Here is a 12,500-nt window from a genome sequence, read left to right as displayed (position 1 = left end):
ATGCTATTATCTCAGTTACAGAGCAACGGGACAGACACAGTGTTACAGCTAATATCTGGAATATTATAACTAACGAACACCAGTTAAAAAATTTCTTTAGTGAAATTAAATGTTACGCGAAAAGCATTTTTGTTACTCGTTAAATGTTTTGTTGCTTTAATTTACATTTATTTCTAAAGTTAATCCTAAAGTTATGCAAAATTTCACACTTGACCGTGTGCCATGACAAAAAAGAAAAAAAAAAAACTAAACAAAACAAACAAACAAAAATAAGTTGCGACATTTAACCTGTTTCTTTAATACGACAGCGTTTTAGGGTCTGTTTAAAAAAATACAAATTGAAGATTAATAAAAATATGCAATATGTAAGAGTAAAAAAATCATAATACCTGATATTATGAGAAATAATTTGCAATATTTTGAGAAAATATAATATTATGGCAAATAAAGTGGTAATACTCTGACAGAATGGTGCATTTCAGATCCATGAAAAAAGAAAAAGAAATATTTAACTAATAAAGAAATAATTAATCATCTGGCGCATCAGCAGCAGATACTTTATTCTCAAAATACTGTAACTTTTTTTTCCTCATAACATCATAACTTATTTTTTTTCTCATATTATTACGACTTTATTCTCAAAATAACACAAAAAAATAAAATAAGGCTAAAAGTGATAAAATACTCATAGAAATAAAACAGCACTAAAAATAACTACAAATAAATTTTTATTACTTTTACTGAAAATATTATTTTAGATAAATAAATAAATAAATAAATAAATGACAAATTAATTCATTAATTAGTTATTAATCTTTCCAGATTACACAGTAATTAATAATAAAAGCAATCAATCACTTAATCGAATGATTAATTAATTCCTAGATGATTAATTACTGTGTAATGTGGAAAGATTAATAGTTAGTTGGTTGGTTAATTAGTTAGTTCGTCAGTTAGTTAGTTAGTCTTTCCAGTCACAGCAACTCTGTAAAATAAAAAAATAATAATAATTTACAGCCCATGTGTTTATTTGTGAACAGGACTGCAATGTCAAATGACAGATGATATGATGTGATTATTATAATGAGGCTTTATACACACTACATAACACACCATATTGTGTATTTTGTGTGTGTGTGTGTGTGTGTGTGTGTGACAGTGTGTGTGTGTGTGTGTGTGTGTGTGTGTATACCTTTGCTGTGAGACATGGCGAAGAGGAGGCAGAGGACGAAGAGGGCGTGATAATCCTCCTTCTCACAGTCCAGAGCGTTATACACCATGTCCAGGAAGGGCCTGTACGACACACACACACACACACACACACACACACACACACACACACACAGAAGACAATATGGTGTGTAATGCGGTGTGTATTACTCTTTCACACATTCTTCCCATCAGGCACCAGAAGCATCCGGACTGCATCTGGACCTCATCCAGAAATCTCTGCTGTCAGCTTTTAATTCAATCCAAATGTGGATGTGAAAATCCACCATCTGTGTAAACACCTCGAGACAGAACCACTTTCCCTGAACACTAATCGTGAGACGGACTGACGGCTGTTTATACGCAAGTCTGCGTCAGATCGAGACCCAGGTTAAATAAGTCCAGGTTAAATAAGCAACAAATCTGTCTATCATGTTTCTGACCCCAGTTTAAAAAAAAAAAAAATTAAAAAAATCCTGGACTGGAAATTAATATTTTCATTCGATCCAAACCACAAAAAATATAACACTGATGCATATCTGAATAATATTTAAATAGTGAAATTAACTTTAACAGCCCTAGTAACGACACCGTTACGCTGTACTCTCTGTAGTGAGCATATATACTGTAGCACAGTGAACAGGAAGTCATCCGAGATTCACTTAAATATCCAGCTAGCTAATTAGCTAATTATAATTATAATTAGAATGCGTGGGATGGCAGGAGGACATTTCTAATTTACATAATTTTAATTTACATAATTTTAATTTACATATTCATGCATATTCATTTACACTTCCTGGAATTTTAAGTGTTCCTAAACCATTTCTAGCCATTTGTTCATTTATAAAATGATAAATATAAACAACTGAAATTGTGTTTTTATGAGCTACAGCTACATGTTCGCTTGTGTTTGTGTGACAGGCTCATGAATATTCATTTCAGCACCTGCTCTTCTGTCCCTCCGCTCCTGCAGCGGCCGCGGCAGTTTTCTCCTCGTCCGTGATGTTCTGCTCCGTGAGCGTGGACACGTCTGAGATCTTACACTTCTCCATCACCACCATCTCAATCTCTGCACACACACACACACACACACACACACAAACACACAAACACAAACACAGAGCCCATGCTCATCACATCACAATGAAAAAAATGCCACTCTGGATTTGTTTACTACTATGAACGCACATCACTATGGCAAAAAAAAACACACCGTAAACAAAAAACAGCCCAGTAAAGTTCACACAGCAGGACAGAGATGGACGTGTCATTATGAAACTTTGATGTTGCTTCATTACGGTGGTATTTCTGCAGAACTCCCACAGTATAAACCACAGACAGACAGTCTAGACTTCTTCAGCTTTGGCCTCACCCTAAAATGTTGTTTATCAGGTCACAGTGACCACTAAATTAACCACGAACTTTTCTTTTTTTTTTAAAAAAAATGAGCCTGTTCTTACAATTTAAAACTTCTCTAACTGATTTACTATCCACTGAAAAAGAAACAATTATGATGGAAGATATTTTTAATCAATCTATACACACACGTCGTATATAAAGCGTCGACCAAAGGTCAGAGTGAAAATGGCGCTGTTCTGCTTTACTTAGAAATTTTATATGAATTTCTGAATTTCCTCGCATGTGGTATTTCGCTTTAACGACAGTGTGTACTCGAGCTAGCGTGGACTCTAAAGTTTGTGTAAACACCTGACGTTAGAGCAAATCCATCTGGAGGGGATTACGACTCCAGGAATATCTGACCTTTTGTACAAAGACGTTAACGCGGTGAAGATCACAAATATGCGTAAATTTACACGATGAGTTACGAATCTTGAATATTTGAAATATTTCCTTTTTTTTTTGTTTAAAATTTGTCAAAAATCTAAAACTTGTTTCTGTAAACTAAACATCTCAAGTGTTTATTTTCTGTTTTAAAAGAAACAAATTCCATTTTTAGGCCCAGTTGTATATGTTTTTTAATCTGATCCAGTTATAATATATTATTATACGTAATATTAATACACTACACTATTATATTATGTATATTAGGGATGTAACACAGAGCTGCTATCTGTATCAGTATCTGTTTAATGCTCCAAATATCCACATCTGCATCCGGTAGTGGGCGTGGCCTAAACCTAAAGAGATTATTAATTTATTATTATCATTATTATTTATTTTTTATTAAATATGAACTCTAACACTCTGGATAAAACCGCCAGATGTAGAAACGTCAGCAGTGTCAGCTGACAAGTTCCTCAACCTCAGCTACATCACTCTAGTCCATAATCAATCTCGACTAGAGATGTGTACGGAACTTATTTATTTATTTATTTATTTATTTTAAAATCCTGCTCACAGAGATATTATTTGTGTTAAGGGGTGTGTTAATTTGTGTTAATATCCGAAATGATTCACAATCTACACAAGTTGTGCTAACAAACGGCACGCAAAGGTTCCAGTTTAATGATAATTTATTTCTATAAATATTGAAGTAACACTGAAAACAAAGATTTAAAGATCTAATACAGTAAAACCTCTCTCTAATTAGGGTTTGGAATTATTCGTTAAAAAAAGAAAACATTAAGAAAAAATGTTAGAAAAAAGCATCACGATACAAACGATATCACAGAAAAGTGTATCGTGACATAATTTACCAAAATATCCGAATTATATCGTCATATTTCCCAGTACTACTTTTGTTTACGAATTTAGCTGATTCTATTTTCTATTTAAATTTAAACTCCTGCAAAAGTAAGTGATCAGGCAGGGACTAAGGATGCTGTAAAATAAACGCTTGGTGCAGTAAAGTCTTTCTTTGTTCTGCAAGCTTCATATCTGACAGCATCAAAGTATTAACCTCACGCTTGTGTGACTTTTTTTTGTTGCGTCCTATTTTTAAATTTTATTTTTATCCCAGTCCTGATACACACCTCTATCCAGAACCAGATGAACTTCTTGTAGTGATATTTTTTATATGACTATTTTTTTTTATACGATTACCAGCAGTTTTTTATTTTTTATATGAGTATCATATAGGTTTTTTTATTTTTTATTTGACTTACTAGCTTATTTTTACATGATTACTAGCCATATTTTTTTTTTATTTTTTAGACTGTTTGCATTTTTTTTTTTGGCTGTAGGCTCTATTTTTTTTTTTCAATGGCATAAAATTTGCATATTCAGTTACACCCCTAAGGTTTTCCTATGAAATTGAGATTAGCTAGTCTGTATAGATAACACCCACACCCACTACGCCTGTTAATACACCCGCATTACCCCGTATTTATAAATATTTATTATATATACACGTTAGCTATTTCACCGCAACTACCTCAGCTCGATGCTGCACAGCATTGTATTGCAAATATCTTCACTTTATTCCAAATACAGTCCATACTTTTCTGTCATCTATCTTTTATACCTTTTATAACATTTATATTTTTTCATTTTTTTTTCTAAATTCTGCTTAATTCTAAATTCTTTGTCACTACACAGTCGTAAAAGGCATTTCAGTGCACGTGGAACTGTGTGTGACCAATAAAAGATTATTTTGACTCAGTGAGAAGTTCACAGCTGGGTCCAGGATTATCGTCTGATCTCATCCCTTTGCCATGTGTAAAACAATCCTAACTTGTTTCCAGATGCTTCAGTTTCTCCGTGAACCACAAACACACAGTTGTCAGAACGTTATCACGACATCATGAGCATGACCGTGAGGTGGACGGCACAGAATGAATGTGGACCAAGGTGATCACTGGCATGTAGACAGGATGGAAAACTGGCAGTGGAGAGGCTCTGGGAACTGTCTGTTCGGACACGTTCACTTCTGATGCATTCAGATGTCCAGTGAAAATCCACAATGTGTTTCTTACTGGGAAATGTGGAGGAACTAAAAGTCCTGAACATGGTGTAGCAGGTTAGAACAAGCTGTGTACAAAGTAAAATTCGCCTGGAGTCATGACTAATTCTGAGAATTAAGTAGAATAATTCGAACTTCTGATTTATGGTATTCAGATTGTCCAGGAAAACAATTTCAGTGAAAACGGAGGAATATTACACAACCTTTATTCCGATTATATTCATGAATCACTGCAGTGCTGAGTCAGCGCGAGTCATTTCTAATAACAATAAGCATGTTTTTTTTTTTTTCTTTAAATCATATCCTATGAGACACAATGTGTGTAGAGACATTATGAAGAAAAACATGGCCTGGAAGGAACCTCTGCTGAGTGGATGCAGCTAGTATGCTTTAGCTAACCTAATATGGGAACAAAGCTAATATGATTTTCACACTGATTAGTGTGTTATTTATTTTGGGTTAAAGAAGCGATATGTAGCTTATACTGTTTCTAATCAGAACTAAAACGCTGGACAGGCCACGCCCACGAGTGACAAGAGTCCCAGACGTGCCACGCCCACAAGAGACAAACTACACAAGCGACACAAGTGAGAAGTATCTGGTTTCTCGCCAATTTAATAACGTTACTTCACGTAAACTAATATGTGTTATTTTAATAATGTTATTCAGCTATTTTTCTGCTACTCTTTCCTATAGGTAGTGTACATGTAGTACACGACGTAGGGTGTATCACATTATACTCTGGTTAGGATACATAAATAATGAACAGGACGTCAGCCGGGATTTGGCTATTTATATTAATCGAAAAAAAAAAAACACTTATGTTTTAGTCGTAATTCCTCATTGCGATATCCAACAACTCATAAAAGTAGGAGGAGTTTCTCTGGAGGTTCTGCAATGCTCATGTTTAACAGCTGCAGCAACAAAATCGCTTTAAATTCTTTAAATTTATCTTTTATTCTGCATTTGGTTTTATATAAAAAGAGACATGAAGCCACTGACCAAAAAGTGACCACATATGATTTTTTTTTTTTTCCAACCTAATTTCAAACAACTCAAATCTGATTGGATCTCGTCAACAGCCAATGAAATTTAAGAGCAGGAGAACAGCGAATACAGGACGTAGATATTTCGGAAGATATCCGAAAAACCTTCACAGATGCAGTGAAGCTTCAAAATCGAGGACGTCCTGAGATAGCGGAAACAAATTCGAAAAAATTCGCATTTAAAAATTTAAAGATGTGAATCATTTGGAATTGGAGTCCTTCATGTTCATTAAGATCTAAGAAGTGAACTCTGACAGTCGTATAGTTCATCCAAGGCTTAAACTTGGATTAAAGTCCACTCGAGAGACTTAGAGCTATTAACGAGAGTGTTAGCGTAACTCCGAGGCCAGTTCGGAGAGCAGCTCCACGGCTGTAGGGGGCGCTCTGGAGAACAGAGGGTCAGTCAGTGATGGTGGGACATTCATCCGGGGCCACTCACCTTCCGTGTCCCCACTCGTCCTGCTGGCCTTTGAGCTAGCCTCTGTACCTTTAGCCTTCTCCTCGTCCGCGCCTTCCTCGGCTCCCCTCTCCTCCTCGTCCTCCTCGCCTACGTTCTTGTAGTTGGGCCGCTTCTGCGTCTTCTTCCTGCCTCGATGCCGGCTCATCTCCAACGAGCGCTCCAGACTCTCCGGCGGCTTGGTGAAGCGTCGCACTCCGGCGTTGGACTACGGGGAAAAAAAAAAAAAAACACAGAAAACACGTCTGTCTATAAAATCCACAAATTTTAGTGTACGATTCAATGATAAAGACGATTCAGTGTATCAGCACCCGCTAGAGCACACAAAATGTCTGGAGACTGTAATATATACGGCAAGATTTCATATTTAAAAAAGATCTAATTTTTAAAATAAAACATAAAACAAGGTGCAAAAAAACTACTACAAATGTTACTTTTAAGTTAAGTTACCATTCTTTTTTTTCAACAATTTTCAAGTCATATCAGACAAAATTCTAATTATTGCAGCATCACAAAAAAAATTAAAAGTATTAACTGTTATTTATTTGTGATATTTATATAACTAAGTTAAAGTTCAAGTTCAAAGTTAAAGCTGTACTATTGTTTTTTTTTCCTCAAACACATAACGTGACAAGAAAGTTGATTATATTTGTAAGAGTAACGAATTTCCATTTTTAGTCGTGATGTCACATGCTTCAATCGCATTATTAAAGTCTAGATAATTAAAATTAAAATAGAAAAGGATGCATGATGCAAGAAATTAATGCTACATACGACTAAAGGTTGTGACTCGTAATTCCCGACATCCCGCCAGGAAAAACCAAAGAAAACACTCGGAATACCGGAATACCTCGTCAAGCCTGAGTTCAGCGAGTATTAGCTTTAGATGAATCCACATACAGCCATAACGCTGACTCTACAGTTCACTGATCTGAGGAGGAAAATATACATCACTCAGCACAGTTAGCTGGATAGCTTGGTGCTGGAGACGTCCGTGTTTCCTTCCCCAGGTGAAAATGATGTCATTCCGAGCTCCGACTTCCTGCTTCCGAGATAAGTCGGATGCAGCATACAGCGGATATAAAAAGTTTACACACTCCTGGTAAAATAGCAGGTTTTTGTGATGGAGAATGGAAAAATAAGGGGAAAAAAACAAACTTATAATAACCTGGTTGCATAAGTATACGCACCCCTAAACGAATACATTGTTGAAGCACCTTTTGATTTTATTATCTTATTACACCACTCAGTCTTTTTTGGCTAAGAGTCTGTCAGCGTGGCACATTATTGACTGGGCAAATATTTTCTCACTCTTTCCTGCAAAAACATTCTAGATCTCACAAATTTTCATATCATACTTCATATCACTCTACAGATTTTTAGGTGGATTCAGGTCTGGGCTTTGACTCGGCCATTCAAAAACATGGATCATCTTTTAGTTAAAAACAGTTAAATGATATTTAGAATTTCCGTAATTTTATCTTATTATACGAATCTTATTAAGAACTCTTACTAGTTCTTAGCTGCATGGCTCAAGGGACAAGAGACAAAAATGTAATTTGAGCAAACACCATAAATTTAAAAAAAACAAAACAAAAAAGAAATGGCAAAATAAAACAGGGCTGCTTGAACACACGGTGTTGGTGCATCTTCAAGGGAGATGAAAGCGAACAGTCTGTGCAAAATAAATTCTTTGATCCTGTACAGACCGAGTGTGTGGACTGTGCTCTGTGCAGTGATAAATCTCTAAAGCAACAAGAAGCAAGCGTGCATTTTGCAAAGACGTCAAACATCCTGCATGAAACCAAACCTGCAGTGTGTAAATGATACTGAAAACTGGACGCTGGTTCACACATCACACCTAATTTTTATGGTTTCTAAGCATTTCGGCGAAGACACTGAAAAAAACAAGGTAAGATCTTTATCACGTACACACTTCCTTTGTTTTCTTCCTGACAAACACACACACATAGCGAAGAGAGCAAACAGAAAAAAAAAAAAGAAAACGGCCCATCGAAATAGGCCGAGGACCCGAAAAAACAGCGTTTGAAACCGAAATTCTGCAAACCGCACTGTAAATGACAGTGGCAGCCCCTGATAAGCGCGATGCCACATGAAGGGCCGGTGCTAGGAAGACGGCTACCGGGTTCTCAGAAACGTGCACGTGTGTGATCTGAAAACAGGAAGCAGATGGGGAAGAGGATCAGGGCTTGGAGCGGTGCAGGAGAACGACCCCATCTCATACCACCTTGAAATCCGACAGTCACTTCAAAAGTGTTCAGAGAAAAAGGAACTCTCCGGTGAAATGGTGCGAGAAATAAAAATGCACGGGACACGTTACAAAGGTGAGCACGCCTTGGTGGTGGTGTATTCAAAAGATTTTCCACGGTGACTCAAAAAGCATAAAAGGACTTCACACACCGGTAAGCAGGCAAAGTGAACTTTAAATTAGCACCACTTGTGTCAAGCCCAAAAATAGTTCTGTTTACAAAGACAGTGAGCACAATGTTCCATTTTTCACACTTCTAAAAAGTGAGAGAAAGGATTTGACTCAAAACTAAGGAGGATTTCACACCTATTAGTCCCTTTACGAATCTGAAACAGAGCAAAATTAATTCTTTCGGTTTGAAAGTTTTGGTTGGGTATGTTTTCAGGGTGCACACAAGTAAGTTAACCAAAAAGCAAAAAAAAAAAAAAAAAAAAAAAAAAAGGTGTCTGAGGGCCACGTAAGGCTGAAAACATCCTCCTTCCTAATTGGTCAGAAATTATGAGAAAAAGTAAACAAATCTTCTGAGCAAGGAGAACACAGAGAACAGTAAATAAATGATTAGATAATTATATAAACAAACATTTAGTTTATCGCATCGTGTGTTTATTTTCTCTTGCTGTTTGTTTCGTTCGAATCTCCAGGACACAGTGTATTTCTGCAGCGATACAGCCCTTTGCTCGCAAAATATCTACCAAAAAAAAAACCAAAAAAAAAAACCCAAAACCAAAAACAAAAAACACACGGCGTGCTCTGATTCACTGATTCACTTCCTGCAAGTGAGTTGATTCAGAGTTGAATCACTTGGATGCACACACACACACACACACACACACACACCCACACGTATATGTATATACGCTAATGAACAAACGAGTAAGGAACAAAACAGAGTAAATAATCGGCGACGGGAAAGTAGCGTGATCCAGGATTTCCAAAGAGTTTTATTCCTCTTATACCACAGTGATTTGCCAAGGATTACTGAAATTCGTGAAACAGGTTCTCACTTACGTTACAGCAGCTATAAACAGTCGTTCCCTCACCAGCCTCTCTTTTTTTTTCTCTCTCGTATAGTTAATAAGACAAACAGAGAAACCGCAAAGAATGCGTAAACTCCTCTGAAGATGTAGGAAAAGTTACAGCTTTACCTCTGGCTGTTACAAAGCTCTGACACTGGAGACTCCTTCCATAAATGTGAAATAAACTTACAATCTCCTTACATACGTTTTTTTTTTTTTAACTCTAGAAAGGACAATGTTGGTGATTTGCAGTTGCACTACTGTCAGAGCTGCTGTTATAGAAAATTAATCAACACCTCCTGACCAATCAGAATCTGACAACACCACCACCACCAACAACAACACTGTCACTGTGGTATAAAGTCAGCAACCTGTTTAAAATGGTGTGTCATAAATAGTTTTTTAATAATTACTTTAAAAGAAAAAAGTGTAAACAGATTGAAAATTGCGGTGAATAAAAAAATGAAATAAATAAATGAAAATTAGCTGGAGGTTGCAGCCGTTGTGTTTGGAGTTGTTTGAGTTGGGTAACCAAAGGCAGCGAGCTTATGGGTCATGGTGACACGGTGGAAATGGAACGCTGCAGCACCTCGTACATAGCAGCTACCTGTGGCTCGAATGCGGTCGCACATCTAATGCCGTGTTTCTTTACAGGTGGCAAAGCTATTTACCAGCAAGAGAGATTTTTAACAAGATATGCACAGGCTAAGGAAGTGAGATCACACCCACGGAGCCATATGTGCTGATCTCTTGTCTCTACGAAAGGTTTCTGTTATTTTTTTTTTTTTTTTAAGCCATTTATACCACAGCAGGGGTTTACTTTTTTTTTTTTTTTTTTTTTTTTTAACTTTTTTTCATCTTTTCACGTCATGATTGCTGGTTTTAAGCATGCCTCATAACGATGAGGGACAGATTTTCACTACGATGCAGACAGATAATAATTAAAAAAAAAGGCTCCTGTAGGTGTGCTAATCTGATGTAGACTTGCAGATTTGATGCTAGAAATCTTTGAGACAGACCACATCGACTTTTCGTTTTGTGATCAAACAGTCAAACTAAAACTATAACCCGATGCTGAACCAATCTGTTCTAGAAACTAGTATGTGACGTGACGTCACGGGGCTATAAGTGCATTTCCAGCAAGCCAGGCAGCAGGTGTGAGTCTCGCGGACAGAGGACACGTGTGAGCTGTTTGTGGCGCTGGTTTATGTGTAGAGGGGAGGAAAAAAAAAAAGTAGCAAGTGTGCTCGTTAAAAAAGTCATGCTTCCTGTATGTGTCTCGAAATGATGATTTCTCCTCCATCGTTCAAGTCTTGGTGTGTGCCAGTGGTATGACCACGCAGCATCATGGGTACTGATAGCCACATGATATATATGTGTGTGTGTGTGTGTGTGTGTGTGTGTGTGTGTGTGTGTGTGTGTGATTGCTGGGCAGAGAGAAGCATGTGTTTCTTTTTATGGGAAGGGAAAGTAGGTTAGATGTGCTGCGCCGCAGTCAGCCACTGAGATCTTAGCAAAAGGCAGAGCAAATAAAAAAAAAAAGCATCTGCGCTTACAACACACACTCAAACACACACACACACACACACACACACACACTTTCTTAGCAGCTGCTTCTCTTAACTGTCATGCAGACCTGAAATCAGCAGCCTGATTTCACACCTTCACTACTTAAATGCTATCTGGATTCAGACCTTATGTCCAATACTGCATTCTGACTGGTCAGAAGGGGTTGATTAGTTTTCTATAACAGCAGCACAGACGGTAGTGACAGGTGTATATTAATGCTTTCGCTCTAATATGTTATCATTTCTATAGTAACGGTTCATCCGTAACGTGTAATAACGCGCCGATGTGGTGAAGTTTACTGTAAGTTTATTTAACATCTATGGAAGGAGTCTCCAGTGTCAGCGCTTTGTAAAAGTCAGAGTTAAAGCTGTAACTTTTCCAACATCATCAGGACAAACGAGTTTATGATGTGCTTAGTGGTTTTTTTTTTCCTCAAGAAAGAGAAAAACATGTCAGTCTTTAATAAATAAATAAATGAATCGTTGATAAATTGCCGTGATGTAAGAGGAATAAAAGACTTTGAGACTGGAGTTATGGGGATATTAATCATCCCACCTTTTTTTTTTGGCTCCGGATTAATCCCAAACATTCTCACAGCCCTAAGACACGTGTCACGTATGACTGAGCTGCGTAAAATAAGCTCCGTCCTAAAACAGTCAGTAAATCACAAGCATGTCAGCGTGTATTACTGAAAGATGACGAGGCTGATCATAAACACTTTCCACAGCGTTTTTATCATCAGTTCCCGAACACAGCCAGAACACTTCCTCTGTTTTCCTCAATCCTGACTCTAGGGTAAGAAAACACTAGATTGTTGTTATTATGATTATTTTTCCTGAGTGCATTGAGGAACTGGGCCGCGTTCACGGGTTCCTGGTAGGCAGCGAGCAGTGCGCGGCAGAGGCTGCTGTGGTTGAGGCGGTGAGACAGGAAAAGGGAAGAGGTTTCTGATCACAGTGTCTCTGAAGCAGCCCAGAAATGAGGTGGTTTCTGAGAAACCCCAGTTCCTTTCACTCCTGTTTTAACCAGCAGGATGAAGCTCGTCCAAGTGACATGAGCTCACAACACG

At 37.3% G+C, this 12,500-nt stretch overlaps 1 protein-coding gene across 1 annotated transcript in view; it reads right to left on the bottom strand.

The window, feature by feature from the left end:
• clec16a (C-type lectin domain containing 16A) overlaps positions 1-12,500 on the bottom strand; it is a 76,336-nt gene that overhangs the window by 41,177 nt on the left and 22,659 nt on the right. The window contains exons 7-9 of the mRNA XM_053239083.1: positions 6,560-6,785; positions 2,158-2,281; positions 1,193-1,293 (exon numbers count right to left, since the gene is read on the bottom strand). Coding sequence (XP_053095058.1) covers positions 1,193-1,293; positions 2,158-2,281; positions 6,560-6,785 — 451 coding nt within the window. The remainder of the gene's footprint in view (positions 1-1,192; positions 1,294-2,157; positions 2,282-6,559; positions 6,786-12,500) is intronic.

Source organism: Pangasianodon hypophthalmus, chromosome 13 (assembly GCF_027358585.1).
Source record: "Pangasianodon hypophthalmus isolate fPanHyp1 chromosome 13, fPanHyp1.pri, whole genome shotgun sequence".
In the NCBI taxonomy this organism is placed as follows: domain Eukaryota; kingdom Metazoa; phylum Chordata; class Actinopteri; order Siluriformes; family Pangasiidae; genus Pangasianodon; species Pangasianodon hypophthalmus.
This window is presented reverse-complemented; position numbering and strand designations above follow the sequence as displayed.